The sequence below is a fragment of the Convolutriloba macropyga genome, unplaced genomic scaffold, assembly GCF_964194025.1.
Source record: "Convolutriloba macropyga unplaced genomic scaffold, txConMacr16.3 SCAFFOLD_1033, whole genome shotgun sequence".
In the NCBI taxonomy this organism is placed as follows: Eukaryota; Metazoa; Xenacoelomorpha; order Acoela; family Convolutidae; genus Convolutriloba; species Convolutriloba macropyga.
Window position 1 is genome coordinate 39,413 of NW_027453697.1, and position 27,583 is coordinate 66,995.

At 35.6% G+C, this 27,583-nt stretch overlaps 1 protein-coding gene across 3 annotated transcripts; it reads right to left on the reverse strand.

Moving 5' to 3' along the window:
* Positions 1 to 3,266: 3,266 nt before the first annotated feature.
* LOC142358480 (uncharacterized) lies at positions 3,267 to 27,027 on the reverse strand. Of its 3 annotated transcripts, none has more exons than XM_075409875.1 (5): positions 26,810 to 27,027; positions 21,607 to 21,826; positions 20,869 to 21,187; positions 11,908 to 12,267; positions 3,267 to 3,765 (listed from the first exon to the last, which is right to left on the reverse strand). In XM_075409875.1, the coding sequence occupies exons 2-5, from the start codon at positions 21,819 to 21,821 to the stop codon at positions 3,280 to 3,282; spliced, it is 1,380 nt and encodes a 459-aa protein (XP_075265990.1). In that variant the 5' UTR covers positions 21,822 to 21,826; positions 26,810 to 27,027; the 3' UTR covers positions 3,267 to 3,279. The 3 variants fall into 3 exon arrangements, with proteins under 3 accessions (XP_075265990.1, XP_075265988.1, XP_075265989.1); XM_075409873.1 differs by lacking the exon at positions 26,810 to 27,027 and adding an exon at positions 22,096 to 22,163; XM_075409874.1 differs by lacking the exon at positions 26,810 to 27,027 and adding an exon at positions 21,908 to 22,007.
* Positions 27,028 to 27,583: the final 556 nt, after the last annotated feature.

The following is a 27,583-nucleotide window of genomic DNA, read 5'->3' on the forward strand; positions in this document are numbered from 1 at the left end:
AGCAGAGAGGAGCTTCAATGAGCAGCTCAAAGGTACGACAAGAAGTTCCAAGATTTATAGGAAGAAGTCAACACTAAAACAGGGATTGGCTACAAAATAATTGAAGATTCAGGTCGACCCCACAAACTGAAGGTCCTCTACCAACAGACTGCTCAACTTCTAGAGGAAGAAAAACCCAAGCAACTGCAGCGTTGAAACAAGCTTGTGCCCTATCAAGCTAAATTCGTTGAAGAGCATCTGAAAGAAGCAAGAAAGTGCAAAGCAAGTTTGGACTACCATTGGCTTTTATATGTAAGCAAAGGCACGCAACCAGCAATGAATTATTTTGTTATTCTGAGAGAAACAAGTTTGTTATTCAGCAAAGCTGAGCAATTAGTTATCAGGACTAAATGAGCAACAATTAATGCAACGGTAATCTACAGTATAGTGGATAATACAGTTCACAAAAAATAACTGCAAAAACACAATATCCGGACAGATTTGAAACCGCTGAAACGAACTGGGCGGTGTAAAGTTTTCCTTGACTTTGATAGGAGAGCAGCCGTTACAATTGTTTACATGTTTGCTATGCAGTAGATATTGGTTTTAACCTTAATTGCTTCAGTAATGTTTGCATGATATTAGGAAATTTCGAATTACAAACCTCAATAGTGCAAAACAGTTCAAACAACTGGTCTACGTAAGCGGAGAAAAGGAAATTGAAATCTTGTTTAAAAACCTAAAAACCTAAAAATCCTCAGCTCAAAATAATTTTCCGATAAGCAATGACCCTAAAAAAGAGCAACAATTTACCTGTAAGCTGCTTTTTGGTGCCGTAGTTTATTATGGGGCTATTATCCTTTTATCCTAGAGGAAAACGTCGATAGTTCTTTATGCAATAAAGTTTTATAAAATATGAATTCTTTTAAAAGTTCAATGCCAATTTTTTTGAACTCACTTGAACTCATATGTTGCGTAATTTTTGCAAAAGTCTTACTGTATGAACTAGAAACAATGATATTGTTTAATCTTACAAAACAATATCAATACAAATGGCTCTGTTTCGGATCAATTTATAACATTATAGAACAATTGTATTTGTGAACGATTGCTCGTGCCATTTGTCAAAAAGTTCAGAAATTCAAATGTTTAAAAGAGTCAAAAATTTTCAGAGATAGAGGCAATTAAATTTTGAAATTCGTTTTCAATCTAAGCGAAGAACAGTATTCAAATTTGAGATTATGTTTCGTTCTTCAAACGAACCCTTCCTATGATTTTTGCAAAAATAATATAGTTTTTTCCAATTCTCCCAGCTAAAATTGAATGGTTGTGATCTTGCAAGATTCTTGCCAGCTATTGCAAGATAGCATTCGTCTGGCAAGAATCTTGTAATATATTCATTCGACTTGCGAGATCTTGCAAGATAACTACTCATCTTGCAAGATCTTTAATCAATTTTCGGCAAGCTTCTTGCAAGATAACTATTCCAGTTGCAAGAAATCTGCAATAAAAACATTTGAACTTGCACGATAATCTTTTTTGCAAGACTCGTTCAAGATCTTGCATGGTAAACATCTGATTTGGACTGGGGTAATCATAAACATCCATAAACGCACCTAATTTTAAATATTGTCAAAGCTTGAATGAAAAACGGGAAATGGACTGAGCGAAAAACGACATGATATTTGATTATAGATACAGAGTGAATGAATGTCTGTATATATATATTTCATTTCAATTGGAGCTCAAAAAAATTCTTTAAAAAGGTAGCTGCCTCAAAGAGTTAATCATACCCTGGATATGACCCAAAAAAATTACGATGAAGCCAAACAAATGCAACCATGAGCTCGCATGTTTTTTTTTCATGGTTAACAGATTGTCCACTTGAATCAAAATAGTTTTTTCTAGTTTTATTTTTGTCGCGTAAAATTGGCCTGATAACATTTGGACATCAATTTGTGCATTACCCGTGATTTAATAATTCACATAAAACATTTTCTGAACCGAGCCTATTAGCGAACTTTCGTCAAATATGTATTTAAGAGCAATCAAAATACAGCGTTTCTCTTGCAGATGAAGATCAGAGCACTCTAGCTGAAACATTGCCTTTTCTGTGTTCGGATGTGCCTCAGCAGCGTTTTTCGGAGTAATTTTGTTCAGAGTTTGTTCCCTAGGCCCATAATATTCAAATTAACAACATTTCAGCGGTAAGTTTCATTATCAACGCTCGTAATCAAAGCAACCAATTTTGCAAAATTTTTAATTGATTTAAAAATTGAAAAAAAACTATCAGATTTTATTCGAAAAAATATTTGTTGGAATCTTGCACGAACGAAATGGTAGCTAACATTTTTTTAATGAAAAATTTTTGGTGTTGCTAAAAATACGTTGTAAAATTGTACAACTAAAAACAAAAATTTGTTCTAAGGTAGTGAAGTGAGAATTTTTTTGAGAAAATTTAATTGAAAAACTAAGATCATCGGGTTCCTTGCCGTGGTTACAGGAAAAATTAAGCTTCCGGTATTTCCCTGCAAGGTTTCGGCGAATCGGTGTGTTGGGTTGCAGCACTCAGATCAAAATTTTGCCACTAGTACAAATTTAAAGAAACAGTTTTCAATATGAAAAAAATTTTAACCGGTGTAAGTCGTTACTAGGTCATCCAGTAGATTTGATGATCTGGACTGTTGCCAACCAGTTGTTTCATTCTCTTGGCTAGCGACGGGTAGAGATGGGCAGAAGACATTCACTCCAACATCTTGCTTCACGAAACACTTCGTTGTCCGTTGCTAATTATCAATTATTTCGAGAAAAAAAGTTTATTTTTTGTTTTTAGGGAAAATATATTAACGACGGACTGCGTTGCGGTCAATGTATAACTTTTTATGCAGATGAAAATCACATATTAAAAGATTTTAAAAACGTGACTTTGTCTTGTAAGTTTTTATAAAATCTTACAATTCCTGGTAATAATTTTGAAAATAAAAAAAAAATTCAATTAATATCTTCTAAGGGTTGATTCTGTGGAATTAGTGTCGTGTAATCTCTGATAAGATATTGCACGATCAAAAATTCTGGTCAATATCTAATCTTAGTTATATAATCTTTTACCAAGCCAATGGTCGTTTGCTAAGATTGCTAGATATATGGCTATCTTCTAACCCTACTGAAAAGAGCTAAACTAATTTTGGACTTGGGAAAAACAAAAGTTATGAAAAGTAATAAATAATGCACTAAAAAAACCAAAGTACATGTTTACAATAGTTTGATTCAGTTTTTATGGCCCTAAAGCCAGCCATAGTCTCAGTTCATATAAAAATAGGATTTCACATTCCTGTGATCTTTAAATTTCTCCATCTGTTCTTGAGGAAGTGAAATATGTAATTCAATATCTCCGACTTTTTCCGAAGGCATAACCAAACACATCCTATCGATTTCCCGATTAAGGAAAACCATTTTTTGCGGAGGTCCTCGACCTAAACTGGTGGACCCATACCAATCGTATAATTTGTTCCAGTTAGTGACCCGAAGTGCCGATCTGTCGAAAAAGCACGCATGTTGACAAACATTTGAACCAGCGATAAAATCGACATATGCTTGACAATAATTCTCGTCAATTTTGTTAATATCGTCTCGATGGCAAGTTGCGATTCTGTAGAGTTCAGTATCAGGGTTGTTTTTGGTAACTCGAGTCAGGGTAGCGATGGATAAATTACCAAATTGAGTTACTGGAACTTTCGGATTTCGTCTTTGTCGGACGTTGACTGCCACCGATATTGACGGGTATTCCTGTTCGAGGTCGAAGTGCCGGTTCAAATGCAGAGATGATAGATTGAGAGGATATTTATAGACTGACCGAGATGTATAGGTTGTATCATTATATCTATCTATGTAACTATCTATCAAAGTTACGCGACGCTACCCAATTTACCGAAACTATATAAATTTTGCGATATATTCTGCTTCGCCCCCCCCCCCCCCAACCCCCCCCCCCCCCCCCAGCTTAGAGAGGATAAATTTTTATGACCCCCATGCGCACGAGCTATTTTTCTTTCATAGTAGCGTGCTATATAGCAACATATAATTCGTAACTGGGTCAAAAAAAACACTGGGGGGCCGAACAGAATAGATCCAAATTTTGATAAGACTAAAACAATTTTTATACAAGTGCTTGAATGCTTTTTATCTGCCTATTTTCTGAATTAAAGAAACTTGTCTGTTTTCATCCTATTTTTTACGGTTTTTTCTTTGCCACCAGGAAGGAGCAAATCCTGTTTTGGAACAACGTTGAACGAACTATCGAAAAAGAACTATCGAAAAAGAATAATGACAAGGAGAATCAAGAAAACCTAAGGCTAAGGTTTTTCCAATATCTTTTTATTATTTATATCATTGCTAATCTTTCGATATTCAAAATGTACACAGTTAGACTTTTTAATGTTAGAGGGGAGTTTTCACGAGGGGACAAAGACTCGGATAAATGTTTAGTTCTCCTAATGGAAGCGAAGAAATGTTTCAACTTATCATGTTTATCGATCGTCTTAAGAAAGGTAAATAAACGACTTTCTGATACCGGAGAAAACTTGTCTTTTTTATCGAGTTCACAAATGATAGAAGCACCATCATTACACTTTAGATGCTAATCGACCCTTAGGAAGAAGCACCTTACAGGAGGGAGGAGGGGTGTAAAAATTTAGGTTATTTTTCAATAATAGTTTCCTTCGCGGAAACTTTTATTTCGGAGAACCCTTGTTTTTTGGTTGTTTAATTTTGAGGTTTAGAATGACTTCTGTCCAATAAAAACTTCGTTTTACTATTTCAACTTTCGGACTTATTTCACAACTCAATATGACACAACCATTTTTTAATTCTGATTCTTTTCGACGCTGTTCGTTTTCTCCTATTTAAAATGTCTAAAGCTCTGGAAAATTATATTAAAAAAATCTACTAATCTCTATGTACACAATTCGACTGAGCCAAACTGAGCAGTACAATTTGAACCACCATCTGCATTTATCCCGAAATTGTTATCCAGTATTCTACTAAAATTGTGAATTTTCTTCTGAGATACCAACTGGACTAAATTTTTGAAGAAAGGGTTCCCGAGTTTTTGCTCCAAAGCCGCTCAGATACAATAAAAAAACAGATAAATTGTTCTTTTAGGATTTTAATTTCGATACTTAAAGCATGTCTTCTTCGCCAAATTTTTGGTCTGTTTAAATTTGTAATTAACCTCGTTTTCTTTGGTTGTTATAGAGGAGCCAAAAGCTGTCTAATCTCATTGTTTGCAGCATTGGATTAAAATTGTCAAATTGTTGCTTCATGTGGAAAATAAAAAAACTATTCATAGTATCGGTTGCAATTTTTCATCCGTTACCTTTTTTATGTGACTTCTTCGTCAATATTTCTCTAGCAAAAACATACCATAATAGACTGCTTTTGATTTTTCATTCCCAATATTGTTAATTTTTCGGTTGGACAATTATGCTCATTTTTTATTAGAAACCAAATTAGCCTCCAATTGTATGAAAACCTGATCAGTAATATTTTTCTTTTTGCGTCATTCTAAAGTGTGCAGTTATTTGCAAAGGATATGAAATAACAAAAAATTTCATAAAATTTGGGTTTTTAGAAAATCAATTTCAGCGTTGAGGGAAAGGCCTCCTAATCAATTTTGCCATTGGTTTTTGGTAGGTCGTTCTTTTCTATTCTCCACTGTTATCAATTTTTTCTCACTGCATGTCATGTTCTCTGTACTTCATTCGTAGTACTGCAGGCGACTTTTAAACTTTGCAAGACCGTTTTCTCTTTTGTTGACAGAACAAATAGAAACAAGAGTTTACACTTCAACCTACACTGCTTAAATCTGTCGCTAGGATTTCGTTACCAAAGGTGATTATACTCAAGATTAGCTCCAAAATTTTGCGAGCTAATTAGCCACACATTGTGGAAGTTTCAACAAACGTAAGAGTTTCATGGACTCAGAGTGTTGCCAATGTTATTGCAACTTTCAAGACGATTCAAATAAACCGCCAGAATTGCAACAAAAACTTTGAATCTTTTGTCCAACAACGTGAAACGTAGACGTGCTCTTTTAATGAATGATTAGCCTAGAGATATGTTTTAAAACATAATTTTGGTAATTTACAAAACACAAACAAAAATTCCATTAAACTTCCACCAATAACAATTTCAAATTTCAGTGGTAGCCCACTGAAATACCATGAGAGGATAACCTAGTTTCAACCTAGTTCACAATAATACTAGCCTTACGGATACACACCGTATAACATACTTACAGAACTCGGTCGTAAGAAAAGCCAAAGAAAAAATCCAAGCCAACTCGTGCGACCCAGCTTACTACGCGATTGCTTTGAAAGAGCTTATGGATCACTTTGGAGATCACAGCATTGTTGTAAATGCTTTCATCAATCAACTGGAAGCCTGGCGTCCGAGCAATGACTACAACAAACAGAATTTTGTATCTTTCGCTTCTTTTCTCAAACTATTAGTGCAAGCTTTTGAATATTTAGGCTTCAAAGCTGAATTGCAAAGTTCAACCTTGATGAAAAAGGCAAAAGAAAAATTTCCACATAATATTCTGATAAAATGGACAGAGTATACAATAACATCAATTGGTAATCAACCAACCGTCTCTGATTTTCAGAAGTGGCTTGAAGTACAGGCCCAAGTATACGACAAAATCAACAGAAAAAATGTTCATAAGCCGTTTAATAATTGGAACACTTTCGGTCAAAACAATATTAACATTAGCAGAATTAACAACAACAATGATAATAGGAACAGCAATGCTATGAATCAATATTCTAAAAATTCACAAAACAATTGGAAACAGAATTCATTGCACTCAAGTCGCCCTGCAAACCAGCATGGTCAACCACCCTTTCCTCCGCGTATAGATGCTGATCAGTCAAACAAGTCTTTCGATTAAGGCAAAGGAAGTCACATACTCGCAACATGCCCTGAATAACAGAAATGTTCACCAGACCAAAAGTATGACATTGTGAGCAAGAACAATCTTTGCTCGAACTGTTTAAGCAACAAACATTTTAAGCAGTCATGTTCATCTACAAAACGATGCCAAACATGTAACGGATTTCGCCCCGCTGCTTTCTCAATAAGCAATCGCAATCAGCCGACACAAATTCTAGCAAGCCAACAAACACAGCCATCCTTTCAACAACAAAATCAAAACAAAAGTACTGACACTTTCAGCAGTAAAAAGAGCCAGCACACGAGATATGTTCAATCGTTTTCTGGTAAACAACAATCACAGCAACAAAATATTCAACGCGCCCATTTGAATGCTTCGAATCCGAGCCAAAACTTCAGTATCAACCGAAATACAATTCCTCCTCCTGAATGGTATGAACAACTACAAACACTACCAGTTTCACTTGTAAACGGAAGTAAAGTGTTTGATATCGACGGGAAGCCAGTTGATCGACCCGGGAAGCCAGTTCACCTTCCTGCTGGATAAAGTTACTAGCTTCCTTGCGCTTCCCTGCGAAGCACAAGCATCAACAACTCTGCTGTACTTGAACACTGAACATGAAATGCCACTGTCCAAAATAAGTGAAACAGTGATAGTAACGCCTTTTGACAAAATCAATCAGCAATTCAGCATTCCAAGAGCCTATAGCACGCCATGCCTCAATGTATCACCCGCTAACGTTCTTGAACTCAATCAATTATGCGACACCTTCAAGGAACTTAGTCACATTTATTTCCCTGATATAGCCAACGGTGCAATAGGCGCCCTTCTTGGTGTCAATACGTTTGCCTTCACATATCCAGTCAACGTTATCCAAGGTAGCAAAAAGCGTCCATTCAGTGTCAAAACAAAGCTTGGTTGGCTCTCGCTGGAGAGTACGAGCTATCTCCTAAAACAATGAACTCAAACAAGCACCCGCGACAACCATTCATTTACCATGTCTGCGGGAAAGACATTGAAGAAGAACCATTGGACGAATTGGTTCAAAGATTCTGGAAAATAGAAGCTGAGGATACATTACCCAAACAGAATGAAGACAGCTCACTAGACCAATTAGCTGTGCAAACAATGGAAAACACCATCTGTCACAACGGTGAAAGATATCAGATGGCCTTCCTTGGAAACCTGTAAAAAACTCCAGAATAACTATTTCTCAGCAGTCAGTCAACTAAAAAGTCTACAAAAACGACTACAAAACGATCCCGGTCTCAATCAGAAGTACAACCAAACAGAATTGGATAAAAATTTTGTCAAGCCAGTCGAAATGCAAGCACCAACTCCAGGGTCAATATGGTACTTACCTAATCATCCAGTCACTAATCCAAACAATCCCGGAAAAGTGAGAAGAGTTGCCAACGCAGCATCAAAATTCCACTGTGAATCACTGAACTCAAATCTTCTAACTGGTCCTGATTTGCTGAATAAGTTAGTTGGAGTTCTGTTGAGATTCACAGAACACCCGGTTGCTGTTTTGTCAGACATCGAAGGAGTGTTCATGCAGATTGCCGTGAGACAAGAAGACCAGTCTGCCCTTCGTTTCCTTTTGGATGATAGACAACTCCAGTGGATAATTCCAATTCAATAGATTAATCTTCGGCGCAACATGTTCACCATTTTGCGCAATTTATGTGCTCAATAAATGTGCAGAAGACAACAAAAGTAATATTCCAGCCGCCTTGAATGCAATTAAACACCTTTTTTATATCGATGACTACATCCATTCCCTGCCAACATTTTCAGAAGCCAAAGAAGTCATATCACAGACAACAAGATGCCTGAAAAATGGTGGCTTCAGGTTGACAAAATTTGTAACAAACGAACCAGATGTACCCGCTGAAATCTCTTCCGACGACAAAGACGAAACAAAAGAGATCATAAGAGTTCTTTGTCAAAAATGGAACATAACAACTGACGATTTTGTCATGTTTCCCCTACAACAATTTCCTAAAGATGCAACATTGTACACAGAAACAAAAATATTCAGTTTGGTATCTTCAATCTTTGATCCCTTCGGTCTGCTGTCCCCTCTGATAATTGAAATAAAAATGGTTTTGCAGCAGATTTGGAAACTTGGAAGAAAATGGGATGATTTAAAACCACAAGAACTACACAATTCCCTCCAGAAAGTCCGAAACAGTTACTTTGCCATGCCCGAAATCCGAATACCAAGAACTGTCCACACTTTCATCAAAACCACCAGCAGCCAACTTCATATATTTGTGGAAGCCTCAATGGCAGCTATGGCAGCCGTTGCCTACCTCCGTACAACCAATAGTCAAGCCACTCCGCCACAAGCATGTGTTCTCATGGGAAATTGCAAAGTTGCTTCCATTAAACAAATAAGCGTGCCAAATATGGAACTAGAAGCCGCTGTTATAGGAGTGCACCTTCTACAACTGATCCACAATGACATTCGACCAAAATTCTTTCTGGTCCGACAGTCAAGTAGTCTTGGACTGGATAGCCTCAAATAAGAAGCAAAACGTTTTTGTTTCAAAGAGATTGCAAGAAATTCAAAAAAGTTCTTCACCCCAGCAATGGCATCACATCTCAACTTATCTCAATACCGACGACCGCTGAACTCGCGGTCTTGAGAAAAACAAAATTCAGCAGAAATGGTTGGGTCCACCCCAACTTCTTTGCGAAAAGGAGTGGACCTGGAATGAGATCAACAAACCACGCGCAACATGTGCGGCAGTCACGAGAAGTCCCAAGACAATTAAACCTATAGTCGATCCGAGTAAATTCTCAACATGGAACAAAATTATTCTGACAGTTGCAACAGTTTTCAACCTAATTCATCGTGCAAAGAAAATGCGAATGAGCAATCACCAATACACAACTGAAGACATTCAATTATCAAGAAATTATCTCCTGAAATTATCTCAGGACAGTTTCTTCCATTCGACCGTTAATTCCTTACAATGTGGAATCAAGCTAGATTCTAAGCGCAAAATACGATGCTTAAATCCGCTGTTGGATGAGAAGGGATTACTCAGATCTTGTGGTCGATTGCAGTATGCACCAACACAGCTGGATCTGGAAAATTGTCCAACAATTTTGCACGCCAAGGACAAAATTTTTCGATTGTACTTGGAGCATGTCCATCAAATATGTATTCACCAGTCCACAGAACCAACAAAAGCATTCATTCAACAATGTTACCATGTGATTGGCCTTCGGAAAGCGTTAGCAAACGTACGATTTCATTGTTTCTTATGTCAACGTTTTGACACGAAAAACATTCAACCAATTATGGCACCATTACCCAGTTTTCGTTTTCCAACAGCAGAAACACATTTCCCCTTTGCTAATTCTGGTGTAGGTTTCTTTGGACCTTTCTACATCGAAGATTCCAAAGGCATTACAGAAAAATATTATGGTCTGATATTTACATGCATGGTGACGCATGCAGTTCACATAGAAACGTGTCCAGACCTCAACACAGATACGTTTCTCAATGCCTTCAGAAGATTTTGAAGTCGTCGATGTCAGCCCCAACTTCTCTACAGCGACAACGGGAAAACTTTCATTGGCGCTTCTGAAGAACTGAATAAAACTGTTAAAGCCTTGGACGATGACAGAATCTACAAAGCTTTAGCAGTAGCCAATACAACGTGAAAATTCAATCCCCCATACGGCTCTCATTTTGGCGGTGTCTGGGAGCGTTTGATCCAGAGCGCCAAATGAACGCTCCTCCTCATTCTAGGATCCAGAAAACTCCCTTTTGACACTTTCCTAACAATCAAGAAGGAAACAGAATCAGTCCTAAACTCGAGACCACTGACTAACGTTGTTGAGCAGCCCGACAACAAGGAACCCTTGACTCCAAACCACTTTCTCATCCAGCGTCCTTTCAATAGCTTGCCACCAGGACAATTTGGAGACCAGCAACCTGCAAGCTTGAAGACATGGAAGAACACGCAGAAGCTGATGAGCAACATATGGCGACGCTTGGTGAAAGAGTATCTGCCAACCATTAGCCGACGGTCAAAATGGTCAAACAGCAACGATCGACCGCTCAAAGTGGACGACATCGTTTGGGTGCTAAAAGACCAAACACCAAGAGGCATCTGGTCACTGGGAAGAGTCATGGAAGCAACACCAGGACGAGATGGAGAAACAAGAGTCGTAAAGGTAAAAACGACGTTCGCCCCTTTTCCGGTCTCGCACGCGTTTTTTCTCCGTAGTTTTTTTTCGATTTCTCTCGCTCCGGTTTTAGGCAACGTGAGTTACCCCTTTCCCACAAATTGATGTACTGAAGATATTGACAACATTTCAGCCTACAGTTTCAGAGCAAATTTCAAAGAAGATGACAAAAGACTTCAATTGATGCCTCCCAAAAGCCTTGATGCCCCCTTTGTGCCCTTGCAGCATGTTGCCAATGTTATTGCAACTTTCAAGATGATTCAAATAAACCGCCAAAATTGCAACAAAAACTTTGAATCTTTTGTCCAACAACGTGAATCTTAGACTTGCTCTTTTAACAAATGATTAGACTAGAGATATGTTTTAAAACACAGAGTTTTAAGCTCATGTTATCAGACATTTCTACAGCTGACGTACAGGTCAAGATGTTTAAAAATATTTAAGAAAGATCGAGAGTATCAAGATAGGAAATAATTGTTTCAAATTTTCTCCGCTTCATTTTCTTGGCAACATTTTTCAAAGTTTTACTAGGGATGTCAAGATCATGCATATATTATCAAAGTGTAACAAGTTTCGTTTCACGGGGTAAAAAAGAAGATAAAATTACAGATCGAATTGCAGTTCGAATTAAAGCTAAGAACTACATGAAATAATCATCGGTCGTTTTGGTCTATATAGGGAATGATCATACCAATTTATGGTCTAGATTGACCAGAAAATATATTTTATCATTTGATGACCATCGGTTAATTTTCGATCACCAGCACCTCGACTAATTCGGATCCGCTGCATATTACATCCACATTTTCCGGTCTAGTTTCAATGTAAGCTTGGTGGATTAAGCTTAAAATGCAATCATTGGTCGATATTGACACAATTTTGCCATTGTTCTTTGTTTTTGTCTGATGAATGCTGGTTTTACAGATATCGGTTTTGAGTTGTTTCTGATTTAAAACGTCACAAGTTAGGGTAACAGTGACAATTGAATTTTTACTCTGATCTTCTAACTCTTTGTTCAATTTTGAGGTCATTTGATCAACAGAATCGAAGGTGGCAACATCGGAAAGTTCTGCATCTGGTATGTTTCCAGATGGTACAGCCAAATCAAGACGATTGCCTTGGGTGATCTGAAGATAGAATATATATAATAAAATCAGATGACAACAGTTACGCCAACGAAAAATCCAGCTTCCAGCTGCAGCATCGTCCACCATGGTCTAATCATACCCATTTTCGTCGAGCATGGCCTTTTTGTATATCGAGGTCTAGACCATAGTTCCGAAAACGCGTGATTCTACGAAAAAAATGTCCTACTCAAACTTTGCCTCTTCCAATGATTCCGTTTTCAATGACGTATTTTTAGTTTGATAAAAAGTGGTTAGACCAATTCGAATAACAAAAAACTCCATATTTTTGAGAATTGCAAAATAGTCAGCTATCAAAATCCACCTATCTGGCTTGCCTACTGTGAGCCACATTAAACCTTCTCTGATTTAGGAGAAAAATTACTTTAATCTGATTTTAATCTGATTCGGTGGCCAAAAACCTATATTAAATCCGTCACCTATATTAAATCCTATTAAAATTGTCACCTAGTTAGGACCTGAATTTGAAGTATATCTTGGCTCAATAGTTAGGTATTGGTTCATGAAGAATTAGAAAGAACTCATATGAACATCTATTTTAAAAACAATACTCTAGTAAGATCTGTGTATCTGAATAATTTAATTCAAACAAACATCCAACAATCGAATCAAATGAACAAAAATTCAGCGTCTTCTTCCAACTCAACGCTTTTTTGCATTGAGAAGAGCGATTAAAAAATGATGTAAAAAACGACAAAAAACGAAAAAAAAACCATCATTCCTAACAAGTAAACGACGACAAAAACAAAGAAAACGACGACAAAACGACAAAAACGCCGCTTTCTTGCAAAAGATTGTCGTTTTTTCGTCGTTATCCTCAACACTGGTGAAAATCGGTGTTCAAACCCCTCTCCTAGCATGTCATGCACCCCCAGTTTAAGAGCACGTTTCAGATATAATTGAATGTCAGGGTAGCCGTGGTTGCCCTTTTCTAATGTTGATTGTTGGAGCTAGCTCATTACATCATTTTCTGGAGAAGTGGGATAACATTCGAAAACGAGTCAGAGGGAAGGTCATCTCGAAACCAGGATACAATCTACAACCAAACGCTAAAGATAAGTTCAAGATAGTACAAAATTGATTGCGATACGTTGAAAATAACACCAAAATTATATTGTGGCACGATATTATCAATAATACGGTAACAAGACCAAAAAGCGATAATAGAACACCCCTCAACGGTGATCAATTAAAAGTTGAAATCGAACGTCTACAACGAAAGGTTGATATAGTTGGAATTGTTTATTGTGTCAGAGAAGGCGCTCCTGACGTCTACAACAAATTGAAAGAAACTGAGATACCAGTGTTGCATTTAATCAAGAATCTCTTATCTCGCCGAAAGCAAAAGGATAAGAAAGTGTTGAAGAAGTACAGTAAGCAGCACTTGGATCCATTTCTCGAAATGAAAACGCTCTTCTCAATCGTACGAAACAACGGTGATTTGAAGCGAATTTGCAAAAAGAAAAATAGCAAACCCCAAAAACAACGAAAGAAAAACTCCGCCAACAAATAATCAACTTTGAGGTTAGTTTAAGTTCTGTGAAACTCCTAGAAATTAAGTTCCTTGGTCAGGATCAGAACTTTTAACCTAAAGTCCCAGTCGTTAAGATTATTTTTTGAGAAATTCCTAGCGATTAAGTGCCTTGGTTTTGCTCAGAAAACAATATAACACGAAATGGGGAAAAATTGTAAAACTTGCAAGAAGGCCGTTAACGCGAACGAAAAGAGTTATACTTGTGTGGCATGTAATTGTAACATGCATCTGACTCCTGAATGTACAGCTCTTTCTCCAGCTGCAATTACTGGCATTAAAGAGCCTAGTATGAATGCCATGCTACTCTGCAATAATTGTATTGAACCAAATGAAAAGGATAACTTTATTCGTTGTCGAACCCTGGCAAAATTTGCTGAAAAAATCGATAGCTTGGATGCTGGGGAAAAACTGAAGAATATGGAAAGGCGATTAACGGACTTAGTGGATGAGAAAATTGGGAATGCTACGAAAATGACGTGTGACAAAGTTGAAAAAAACATACGCTGCTGTCGTTGCTGTTGAAACTACTTCAGGAAAACCTAAAGGACTTAAAACTGATGAAAACTCGAAAAGTCACAATATCAATAAATGTATAAGAATACAAGGGATACCTGAGGATCCTAGTAAAACAAAAGGGGAAAATCTTGTCCCAACAAACGATGAAGTTAACGATCTGCTCAATTAGATAGGTGCAAATGCACATGTAAAGGAAATACAAAGACTTGGAAAATTTCGAAATGATAGAAAAAAGCCAAGGGCGGTATTAGTAACCTTGTCAAATGAACACGAAACAAGAATCACTCTTGCAAAACGTCAAGAATTCAGAAATATTTTGGTCGAAAGAAACATTTACATGCTGCCAGCGTTGTCGAGGGATGACGCAATGAAAGAAAATCAAATGTTAAAAAAGCGAAGGGAGCTGCTTGACGGGGGTGTACCTAAGGAGAAATTGAAAATTCGAAATCTTGAACTTTACAATGATGGGGTCAAAGTGCAAGTGGATGTACAGAATGCCCACTGACTAGGAGGCTTTCTCCATATACTCCAACTAAATATAAGAAGCTTAGTAAAAAACGAAAGAAGATCAAAATTCGTAAATGCAGTATTTAACTCAGATTATAATGTTCTATGTCTATGCGAAACCTGGTTGAACGATAACATTCATGACTCCGAATTCTTTCTTAACGATTACAATATTTATAGAAGTGATAGGGCCACGATTGGAGATAGAAATGCGCATGGAGGTACCCTCATTGCTGTGAATAATACTCTGATATCTGAAAAGATAAATTCCACTCTACCCAACTCATGTGTAGCGTGTAAAATTACTCTGAATGACACTCAAGTATTTCTATATGCGTTCTACAATCCACCCATATCAAGCTCATATCGATACACGATAGAGGACTTCCAACTGCTCCTGAGAAACACTCCTAAAAACAAACCAATTGTCATCTGTGGAGACCTTAATTTTCCAGAAGCAAACTGGAAGACACTGTATAGTACCAACGAGAATGAAGACAAAGTCATCGAAATGTTTGAAGAGAAATTGTTTCGGCAAATTATCGACTTCCCGACATGTGGAAACAACATCTTGGATTCTGCCTTCTATCAAAATTGTCATCTATCCGCTGAATTAGACAAATCTTTTCCATTTATCTATAATCTAACTGACCATGAAGCTATTCGTCTATCCTTAGAAAACCCAGTTACTGAAACAAGACCATTAATACAGAACTTTAGAAGTTTTGGGAATGCTGACTATGACGCTATAAACGAGCATCTTGTTGAAAAACCGTTCCTGTCAATTTGTTACACCAACATCAACAAAATGAGCGAAGAATTCACAAGGTATCTTGACGGAATTTTTGATTTGTATGTCCCGAAAAGAACAAGGCATAGACAATCACTGCCACCTTGGATTTCCTGTGGTACTCCAAATTTGATTATTAAGCTGAAGACACAGAAATGTTTATTGGAGAGTAAACCAACATCTTACAGAAAACAGTTGGTTCTAAAACTGGAAATCCAAGTCACTGATTCAGCTGAAGAAGACAGAGTTGTGTACCAAGAAAATTTACTGGGATCGAGAAATACAGACAGAATTTTTAAACATCTGAAAAGCCTAAACAAATCTGCCTGCCTGCCCAAAGTTTTGATGAATGATACCAAGCAAAGTTCACTTCGATGCAAACAAGTAAATATGTTATATCAATTTTTTCACTCCGTGTTCTCCCCAAAAACTAATTTCAGTTTGAAATATTTCAAAGTACAGAAACCCTCTCTTACAAATTTTGACATCTCGAAGAATACAATCAGAAATATAATGGATGATATTGATGCCACAAAATCCAGAGGACCGAACGGTATACCTCCGGTTTTTTGCGTAAAGACGAGCAAGAATCTCTGCAACATCATGCATTCTGTCCTTCGGAACATAAAAAGGCTGCGGAAAATACCCGATAGCTGGAAAGTTGCTGCCATAACGCCCATTTTCAAAAAAGAAGACTGAGGAAAAGTTGAAAACTACCGGCCTGTCTCACTATTGAACATTGACAGCAAGATTCTGGAAAAATGTATACATCTTGCCTTGTATAATCATTTTCAAAATTTCCTAACTAAGAGTCAACATGGTTTTGTAAGGAGAAGATCTGTGCAAACAAATATGCTGCTGTTTCTCAAAAGAATATATGAAGCTCTTGATCACGACTCTCAATCAGAGATTATTGCTCTCTACACTGACTTCTCAAAAGCTTTTGACAAAGTACCACATTATGAGTTAATTCAAAAAATGATTGACATTGGAGTTGGAGGATGTTTGCTCGAAATTTTAATCGACTACTTGAGTGATCGACGACAATATATGCGTGTGGACATTACCAGTTCAAAGATACTCGATATAACAAGCGGGGTACCACAGAGTTCACTCCTAGGCCCTACAATGTTTTGTATATTTATTAACGATCTTCCAGATGTCCGGATGTTTTCTGAGCCCTTTATCTGCGCTGATGATCTTAAAATTTTGGCTGTACAAAGAAACTACTGGGAAGTCCAAGATGATCTACATGGGATTGAGAACTGGATAATCCAAAATAAAATGGAGCTGGCAACAGACAAGTGTGCGTATCTGAATTTCAGAGGTAGAGACCAACAGTACAAATTGATGGGAACAGATTTGGCGAAATTCACGACTGTCAAAGATCTTGGTATTCACGTGTCGGCTGATGTATCGTGGAAACAACATATTGAAGAAAGAATGAAGAAAGCAAATAAAGTTCTGTACATGCTTAAGCGAAATCTTGCAGATAAAGTAAACATGTTTGTGAAATTGGGATTATATAAGTCTTTAATTCTGCCGGTATTGCTGTATGGTTTCACGTGCTTGACTGCAGGAAGAACTGAAATTCAAAATCTGGAAAAGTTTCAAAAAAGGTAGTCAAATGGATAACGGAAATAAAGATACAGAATACAAAAGCCAGCTTCGACTACTAAACATATTGTCATTGCCAATGTTTATCCAACTTAACGATCTATTGCTGGTTTCAAAAGCTTTGAATGAAGAGAATAGCGGCATCGAGCTACCTGAAGTACATACGAAAGAAACAAGGAACAACGAAATTTTCAAAATGACGAAGACTCGAACAGAGAAAGGGCGCAGCGAATTCACCTTTAAAACCTGTCGAATTGCAAACCGCCTAGAAAATTTAATAAGCTTAAGGGAACCATCTGGACTGAAAAACCGAATATTACGTACAATGTGGAATTTTTTCGAGAATAAATTTTCTGCGCGAAATATTTGCACTTGGCAATTGTCCTGCGATTGTCAAAACTGTAGAAACTAATGGACATTATTTTAATTTGATGACTGGGACTTTAGACCCTTCAGCACAGCTGTAAATCTCCAACAACAACAACAACAACAACAACAACAACATTACATTGTGAATCATCGTGTTAAAGTATGGCTTCCGCGCTTAGTGGTTGCGAAAATGTGTTATCGCTAAATTGCGGAGGGTGATTATGGGGGGATACTCCCAGAACCGTGTCCGGACAGAACAGTCCCAGACAAAACAGTCCCAGACAAAACAGTCCCAAATTGCAAAATATTCCCAGACAAACAGTTCCAGACAAAATAGTCCTATAAAAGCAGACAAAGTAGTCCCAGACAAAATATTCCCGAATAAATATCAAAACAATTGTAAAAAACAATCTAGAAACAATTAACAACCATAATCAATGAGTTAATTTTCTAAATGTTTTGTTTTTAATTGATATGAACGAGGATTTTACCAAAAAGTTGTTTCAAAAAATACATTTTGGCTAAAACTATGTTCTAATCAGTTTAATATTTGTTCAATGAATTGCAATTATATGAATAACTTAAGTGGTTCCAGTGTTAATTGGTGTGCATTTGTTTAACTCTATGTTTAGTTCGGACTATTTTGACTGGGACTCTTTTGTCTGTTCACCTCCCAGAACATGGACACAGTAAAAATAGAAGTCCAAATTATCAAAACCTGCATCTTCTGTAAATTTTTTTTAAAAAAATTGGGTGAAAAAACAAGAATTCTTATCTGATGAATATCATCCAATCCGCCGTGTCAGTCTTGATTGGCACGTCTATCTTGATTGGCTACTCCACCGTGTCTATCTTGACATAAAAAATTCAGGGCATGATTCTGTGATTCTGTGAGTATGTTACCAGGTTAGACGTTTTCAGCACGTAATGTATCAGATCATAAATAATTTGCAAGATAATTTGCCTGCGTACATTTCTACATGTGAACTTGTTTTTTAGCTTAAACATATAATCTGATACTATTTAGTATTAATTTATGTTGCATCTTTACGCTGCCATTTGTGAGGTATTCACATACCCTGGCCTCGTCTTTTTGTATGCATTTGGAATTTCAGTGTTTTTTATAATTTCGTTTTAGGAGAGTTTTGAGCTCCAAAGCCCTAATTATTTGCCCTTGGTTCTCAAAAATGAGAAAATAGTCAAGTATTTGAAACAAAAATAACTTCAAACGGAAAATCAATTGCGTCTTTTTGCTACTCCTCATAGCGAGGATTAAAAATTAGTGTTACTATGACATTGCAATAGCTCTCGGAATCTTAGTTTAAATGTTTCAGACCAGATTTTTGGAAATTATTAAATTGGCATAAGATTTTAACTATTTTCCGTTTTTCATAATCTTGACTACGGTCCAATTCAAGACTTCACAAGTCTTAGCCAAGTCCTGACCAAGTTTTGACTAATTCTTGAAAAGTTGAAAAGTATTCTGTTTTTACCGCATAACTGATACTTGGTACTCCGCTAAATCAAAAGCACGAACTGATGCAATTAACAAAGTTTTAAAGAATTCTTTAAAATTTGAAATCATTTTTCGAAAAAGCTTTTAAAAGACATTAGTATATAACTTCGCGAGATGCAGCTCTGCAAGCTAACGAGGTTAAAAAATTTGCTGACTTCGTTGATACAGTATTTTGAAAGCTAGGCGCCTTTATGAGTTTTGCATTCTGTTGGCGTAAAATTCTAGAAAAAAAAATCGTCTTAAGTCTATAATTCACAACAATTGTTAGAATGTCAAAATAATGGAAGTTTTGAGCATACCAGATTCCTGCAAAAACAACAGTTATCCGAATTTGGGACTAAAAGTTAGAAAAATGAAAATTTTTTATATATTATGTCACAGGAGCTTCGTTAGAAATTTTTTCATTAAGATTTTGTTGGAAACCGCCAGGACCAGTTCTGTTATTGAACTTAGAAAGAACGACAAGATTGTTAGAAATATTGACTTGATGCAATAAACATTTAACCAGCAACAAAGGATCTTAACAGTGAACTTCTGCCTATTGAATGATGTGTTCGTCTATGTTTAGTACGAAATAATTGAAAAAATCCGATGAGTAGCAATGCCCGGCGTAAAAACCAGGTTTCCAATTACATTATAATTCTTTTCCCTTAACTTTGTCGTTATATGTGAAGGGTAAATATCTTTTGAAGAAACTTTATTTACTCTTCAAGTCATTGGATTTGCATAACCAATCAAAAATCAAAATTACTGTCAAAAACGTATTAAATGAATGTCAAGAAATTTATTGCTCTGAAACTCAGCAATTGAATCATTTTACGATTTGAAAAACTTTATACTTTATAAAAAATGAAAGCATTTTCTACAGCAGATTTTTCAAAGAATATATTTTATAAGTATATATAATAAGTATAATTTATAAGTATAATAAGTAAATATAATAAGTATAATATAAGTATAATGCTATGTATATTGTATAAGTTTTAAAGAATTACAGCGATTGAAATTAGACAAAAAGTGCTTTAAAAGCGAAACCACGCTTTTGGTATCGGTTCCACGCATTAAATTCCTACACTACAAAAATGGGGTTGTGTAAATTTGGGAGCTCTGTGTTAGAACGAATACTTATATTGACATATTGAGCGCAATTATTAATGCGTGAATTCCCACCACTTTTAACACATAGAAAACAATTTAACGTGTGTCTAGTCGAATAACGTTTTATCATTTGAGCTTTTCCTTTTAGTTTGTAAATGGGCTAAACTTTAGGCCTGGTTTATCCAGGACCACTTGAAAAATAGAAAAAGATCTAAATTTATATAGGCACTCGCTGAGACTGATTAATTTTCCTAATATTTGTTTGACATTTGCAATTCAGGGATAATTTTGAGAGCAGAGCATGTGAATCAGGAGGAAAGCAAAAACTTACCCCACAGATATCTCAATGCTATTTAGTTTTGAAGAATAGAAGAGGAAGAAATTAAACGTCTACCTGATGATGAGTCGGGTTTAAAGACTCCCGCTTTTAAAAAAAAACCAAAACACTCTCGTGAGATAACAAGTTTTTTCTCAAATTATTGGCCAATAGACAACTAGAAAATGCTAGCACCAAACAGGTCAAGCTGACACATAGTTCAGAGAATTTTTGAAAATATATGTATAAATTTTAAAATTGATTTAGTCGAATCACAAGTCTATGAATTAAAAAAAAATAGTATATCTAACTGTACTTACTGCTTCAAAGTGATATTTCTCCTTTGCAACCAGAGAACAAAAATCTGAGATCAGAAGGTAACACGAGTTGATGTCGCAAATTAAATGTCCGGCTCTGAAATTGATCATCACGCCAGACTTTTCAGCCAGTTTTTGAACTGTTATTTTCAGCAGAAACTCCTCTTCGTCTTCGCTGTCTTCAGGCAAAAATGTTTTGGAGCAGAAATCAGCGTTGAAGCTTTTTGCTCTAAGCTGACCAATTGATAGTTCCGAATCCTGAGCAATTACAAGTTCAGCACCAGCATTGTTCAAAATAATTGCAGTAGTTTCTTCATTCAACCTAAACGAGTTTAATTGAGGTCTAATTTGTTGGGGGGGAAATATATATATATATATATATATATATATATATATATATATATATATATATATTTATATACATATATATATATATATATATATATATATATATATATAGTATATATATATATATATATATATGTATATCTATATAAATATATATATATATATATATATATATATATAGTTTGTGTATATATTTGGAGGATGGGGGATTTAGTGGAAAAGACACCAAAAACTCTCCAAACTGGCCGAGGAAGCACATTTTGTACAATAATAGTATTCCTAACTTCTTGAAGCCTTTTTTCAAGTTGATGTGTTAGTCGAGTGTAGTCAGTCAAATTCTGTAGTTCGTTTTCGACATTTCTCCGATTCAAAGTATAATTCTATTGGACTTACCTTCCAGACATTTCCGGATACCGATTCAACAACTTTTCGAGTGCTCCTTCCAGAATTCGTTCCGGCACTGTATAGTCGTAGAAGAACGCCAGATTGATGAAAAATTTGGGTTGAACTAGATCCATAAAAGAGAGCTGACTTAGGGTGTTTTGTGTTTGATGGTTGCTCGCTCTTACAATGAGAAATCTCTTTGTTGAATTTGCCATTTCATCCATTGACGCTAAAACAATATTTTGTTCGAAAAACTTCAAATTTCAAAACAATATATAAATGCATGTTTATTATTTGCATAAAATACGACCGTATGTTGTAGTTTTTGTTGATAAGATATTGATCGCTTCTTAGCAAATGTACTGGTTAATATTGTTTTAATCTCCAATTTATCTATACATATGCGTGAGTTCAGCTTTTTTAAAAAATTTTTGCTAATGGTTAACAGAATTGGTATCTCTAAGCTTCTTTTTAAGTTATATCAGTCAGTTTACGTACGTTCTTTAAATAAATCCATGGAAAGAATTGAATTTAAATATGTATAATTATAGCTCCAGCTTGAACGGAATAGTTAAACTGTAGTTGGAAGAGTCAAATATTTTTTCCGCCTTAGGAATTATACACAATATGTTACCAAACGCGTTCAGTTTTTGACTTGAATAAAGGTACTATGCTTTCAAGAATGACCAATGACTTGATTATCGAGCAATGAACTAAAGGAACAAACCTAAAAGTATATGACACATTAAAAACATCTGTTTTTACTGTTTCTTCATTATTTTAATTCAAGTTCTTGAATTTTTATAACAATTTACGAGTTTCTAGTAATTTCCAGCAGTTTGTTTTTGCATTTTTGACTCCGAGTTTTGTGCATGGGTGTTCGGGAATATCAAATACGGAAAATCGTAACGATTCTTTACCGATTTTAAACCGATCGGTTTATTTTTACCGCTTAGACGCGATTAAAACTTTATCGATGAAAAAGTCAAAATAGTTATATTGATTTTGTCATCAATATTAAACCGCGCTATGGAGTACCCTGTAGTTACTAACGGAAATTTACATTCTATAAGCCAATTAGATACAAAATAATCAACATTAAGTTGCCAAACATATATTTTCTTTGAGCAAATATACGCGATTTTGTAAGCAATATCCGCGCTCATGTTTTAAGATTAGGCTTATAAGCGTGTGTGTGTGGAAAACACTCACTGACAAGTAGCAAAACTTGTTCAAATTCGATTAAAAGCGGATAAACCCCTCACATGTATGCCCACTGCTTAACTATCGTCAATCGTGGATAATTGTGACCAAATTTTGTTCCTATAGTCCGCGTATTTCCGCGTGTATGTATGAGTGTGCGTGTGAAGGTGTTTTCTTAAAAAAAATAGGTAATAATCGTATTTGGAACATAATTGCTTCAATATTTCAACGTGCGCTTAAAATCAACAATTATTTTTGTACTTTACCTAAGTTTTGATCTCTTCTTATGTAACGCTAATGCATTACGATGCAGAGGTATACCCAAATCGTCACGGGCAGATATGCCCGATGCGCGTATCTCGTGTTCGTTTTTACTATGTTAATACATTGAAAGTGGAACAATATTGCGGAAAATAGCTACTTTAGCAGAAACCGGCAAAATTAAAGGGAATATCTTATCCCGTGTTCGCAAAAGTGTCCAGAATTTAGCCGCGAAATACAAGTACAAACCTAATAACCTATTTTTCGCGCGAGTTGTATCACGCATCCGCTCCATTTATGTATCGATTTTTCGCACGCAATGTAGCTCGATTTCGCATATAATCCGCAATTAAGCCTAACTTAATTACTACTTATTTAATTAAGTCTAACTTATTACTACTAGTAGTACTTTATTACTACTCTATTACTACTTATAGTACTTTATTACTACTTATTTCTACTTATTAGTACTATTTGTTACTACTTATGAAAATAGGCCAATCCCACATTGATATACAAAGTCTTTGATGTGCGAGGGATTTTTCGGAAAAAAATCAGTTTTTGTGGTTGCATGTATTTAAAGCACTTTAAAGCTTCGAAGGCTTCAATTAAATCTTTATTAAAGTGCTCATTGCATGCTCAAAATGCGCGCGAATAATAGATACCTAAATTGAGCGGAAACGTGCTACAAGATTTCTTACCTAATTTTCGCACCGAATGTTCTTTTATTTCGCAAAATTGGCGGAACCCCTTTTGCGAAAAGTAAGATACAAAGGATGTCACCTAATTTCGTTCATTAATTTTCGAGCCAATTTTACTAAGGCGGAAATTTTGGGGTATACCTCTGCATCGTAATGTGTTCTTACTTGCTTAGAGCTACCTGCAACCCTTTTCACTTTCATCTGCAGTGAATAAGTCAAGTAAATTTGACTAAAAACATTTTTGGGATCTTTTCCTTTTGTGCGCCCCGTACGTTATGCACCCCCAATTACAAAGCAGGTGTTAGCACACAGAAAATCATTATTTGAAAATACGGCACGTACGTCTGGGGTGTGCAAATAATAAGATCTGATTAGAAGCTTATCTGATCCTGAAAATAGAAAATTAAATTTCAGCCAAGTTGGTGTTATAAAAGCTCATAAGAATTCGGATAATAGAGAATATGAAAAGATGTCCCTAAAGACTAAACAATAAACTCTAAACAAAGATCTTTTCTATGATCAGGTTATAATATCAGAGAAATCACCGAGCACACCATATTAGTCGAACAATTTTGAAACACTGAAAACGGCTGGTTAGTTTTTTTTTTCCTTTTATTCAATCGAGCAAGTCTGCTTGAAGGGGTTCTATTGGTGACTGATCATTTTCGTTGAGCGTCTTCATGTGGGGCAATTTTTGTCAACGTACTTCAAATTTGCAAAAGAAACTTTGCAAAAAATATCAATTCAACAAGCCAATTCATTTCAGATAAAGTAAAATAGAGTTGAATCAAATTAGAGATGACTAAACTCTTGCACCCTGCCGAAAAACATATTGGCACAGAAAACGCACAGAGCGTGTTGTATAGATCTAACCCTTTGTCTTGATTAGCTTGACTAAAAAAATTATGAACTTTTAATCTGTACAAAAAAATTTGTTATGAAATCCTTATATTGTACAATCACATCAAAGTCAATTAAAATGTGCTTTTTCGATAGTAAAAGTCCCAATTCTAGATGATCACAGTGTCATAGAAATTAATCCAGATAATTCTAGAAAAAAAATAGAATATGAAACTCAACTAATTTCAATTAGTTAATTAACGCGGGTTTAACGTGGGTATTTTGATAATTTTAAGAACGTTGCATGCTCTAAAAATTCACAAATGTTTCTGATTGCTTATAACTAGAAACCTTCCAGTAACTTTTTTTTTGTTAGTTCTGCTCTGTCCAATCTTTTCTCTCAAAATTCAGTGATAAAAACAGGAAGCTTTATAACATACCTACTATTATGATTTCATTGCACGGTAAAGAAACAATAACCTGTTTGATATTTTTCAAAAAAAGAATCGTTCACTTGTGTTTATTAAGCCCCGCAAAACAAAGTGAAACAAAACCTTTATGGCGTCATCAACATTTTTTTCATAAATTCTGAGCCAGGAGGGCCAAATTATAGCGATCGTGTCATTGTATGAGTAGTAGATTAAAAAAATGACTGTTGAAGTCCCAAAATTTTCCCGTCTTGTTACATTTTCCCGTCAAGAAACATATTTTCAACCTTTTAAAACAATTGAAAAATATCAAAAAACTTGAAGCCACTATTGATTTTTGATTAATATCAAATATAAAAATTAAAAAAAAAATACAATTTCTTGGAGTGTTTGTGCGGAGGTAATGTCTGAGATAATAACGGCTAAAATCTCACAAAAACATGCAATTACTAATGTTTTTAAATAAAGTTGTCGATTTTCTTTTTTGAGAATCATGCTATTTTCAAAACCATTTAACTATATGCATTCTTTCTGCGATCATAAAGCTTAACTGATTTATTGTAAAGCAATAACTTTTGCAAAAACGTAAATTTCAAGAACTGCTTTTTGTAGGCCAAGGATTTATGAAAAAAAACAACGATTATGGGGTAAAATTAGGCGTGCAGTTTGTTCAGTATGCAAACTAAACTAATTTGATTTGCTGGTGTGAGACAGCAACAACAATTAGCATAAGTTTTCAGCAATTATAAGGAGATTTGGACCACAGCCTAAAAATGTTTCGAGCAACTAAAAAGCATGCCCGTACCAAACGCCAAGCCAATATCGGTACTGGGCAAGTCTAATTCCATGTCTAGGTATCAGTACTGATTCAGAGCTATGATCATAACACATTTAAGACTTGTCAGACCTGGCCAAGACTAGCTAGCACTGATTCAAATTGCTTTGCTTTGAAAATCACACAAAATTTTTGGTGCTAATTCTGCAATTCCATTACCGCTTTTTTTGACAACTAGTTCTCCCACTTGGGTGCCATAATTGTTCTTTTTCAAATCTGTAGTGCTATCATTTCTGTAATCTATGTCAGTATTCACGTTAATATCTATTACATTTGTGATCTTGCTAGCTGAATTGTTTATTTAAGCGGTTTTCTATTTGTCTATGGGTTACAAGAGATCTTAAGTACAAAACAGCACATATCCAAAAGCCACAACTTCGGTTTCTACCTTGAAAATTGGACCAAATAGCTTATTAATAAATTTTCGTTTGAATCCCTTCTCGATCAAGTTGCTTGAAAACTTAATGACAGAAAAACTTTAAATCATTTTTTTTACAGCAGTCCCGATTACTTGCAACGCTATCGAATTTTTCAAAAGAGAAAGGTCAAATTTAAAACATGCAGATATATGCATTCTGATGATTATACGCATGTCACGAATTTCTCGAACGTTTGATTGCGTGGCAATTTGATGGTACTAACTATATATAAGGTGGCATATTTACAGCTTCAGTTAAAAAATCTTTATTCAAATTCAATAAAAAAAAACCATGATGATTGTTTTTTTGGCATTGATATCATGGATGTATTCAAATTTACTTGAATTCTGCTAAAGGAAAGTTTCAGTCTATTTGATCTTTTTTCCTATTAAACCCCCTCCTCCAGGTAGCAGGCGGACGCACGTTCTTTTTGCGGGGAAAATGGGGGGTGGGGTGGGGGGGGGGGGGGTAGGTGAATATGGAAAAGATCCAAAGCGTGTTGTTAATAAAAACACAAATAATTACCTTTATTTGAAATTATAGTCCTCTGATATAAGCAGAATAAGTCTTCAAATTTTGGTTTTGACACAAAAGTGGAAACAGTTAAAAGGACATCAAATTTGTTTAAGAATCAATTTTTTTAAGCGCTTAAGCGTTTAAGTAAAAATAATTTTTTAACTGCGATTAAGTTCCATTGTTTACTTTGAATGCGACGAAAGCGGACACGCGGTTATAGTCAAGCTTCAGTTAATAATGTAAACGCGTAAACGTCAACTTCTTAATTCAAAGACGTTTGAAAGTAATTGTCTCATGAAAGAAATAATATTATTGTAGTTATGGAACTTTCCAAGCGCAATAACCAATTTTATCATAGAAGTTATTTCTCTTTGAATGTCGGAGTGGATTTTCGCACAAAAATTATGCTTTCCATTTTCTCACCCTAAATATCCCAGCTGTTAACTGATTTCGTGCCATTTCGTTCCGGACTTTAGTGCCATAGTAAATCCGTACTAAAACATTGTATTCCTCATTTCCCCGGTATTTTTGGGTAAAAACCTCGGCCCGGGTATATCGTCGGCCCAGTACTGTATCAGTGTATTCTAAGAGCATATTACTACTCGTGTAGTAAGAACCTCATAGATACTTTTTTTTATTAAAAATAGACTTTGTATCCTTGATTTTGATTCCCATGACGTTCATAGGAAAAATCATGAAAAATTGTGAAAATTTCGAAAAAAAAAATGAATTTTTGGACGATGCACTTTTTGAGCATGATGATGACTTACAAGCTTAAAAAGT

What these genes read in the sequence shown, in the direction of transcription:
- LOC142358480 (XM_075409873.1), bottom strand. An exon ending in AGAAATATCACTTTGAAGCA is followed by an intron (nt 12,268 to 20,868) that starts GTAAGTACAGTT and finishes TTCTATCTTCAG; the next exon opens with ATCACCCAAGGCAATCGTCT. An exon ending in GCGGATCCGAATTAGTCGAG is followed by an intron (nt 3,766 to 11,907) that starts GTGCTGGTGATC and finishes GACCTCGAACAG; the next exon opens with GAATACCCGTCAATATCGGT.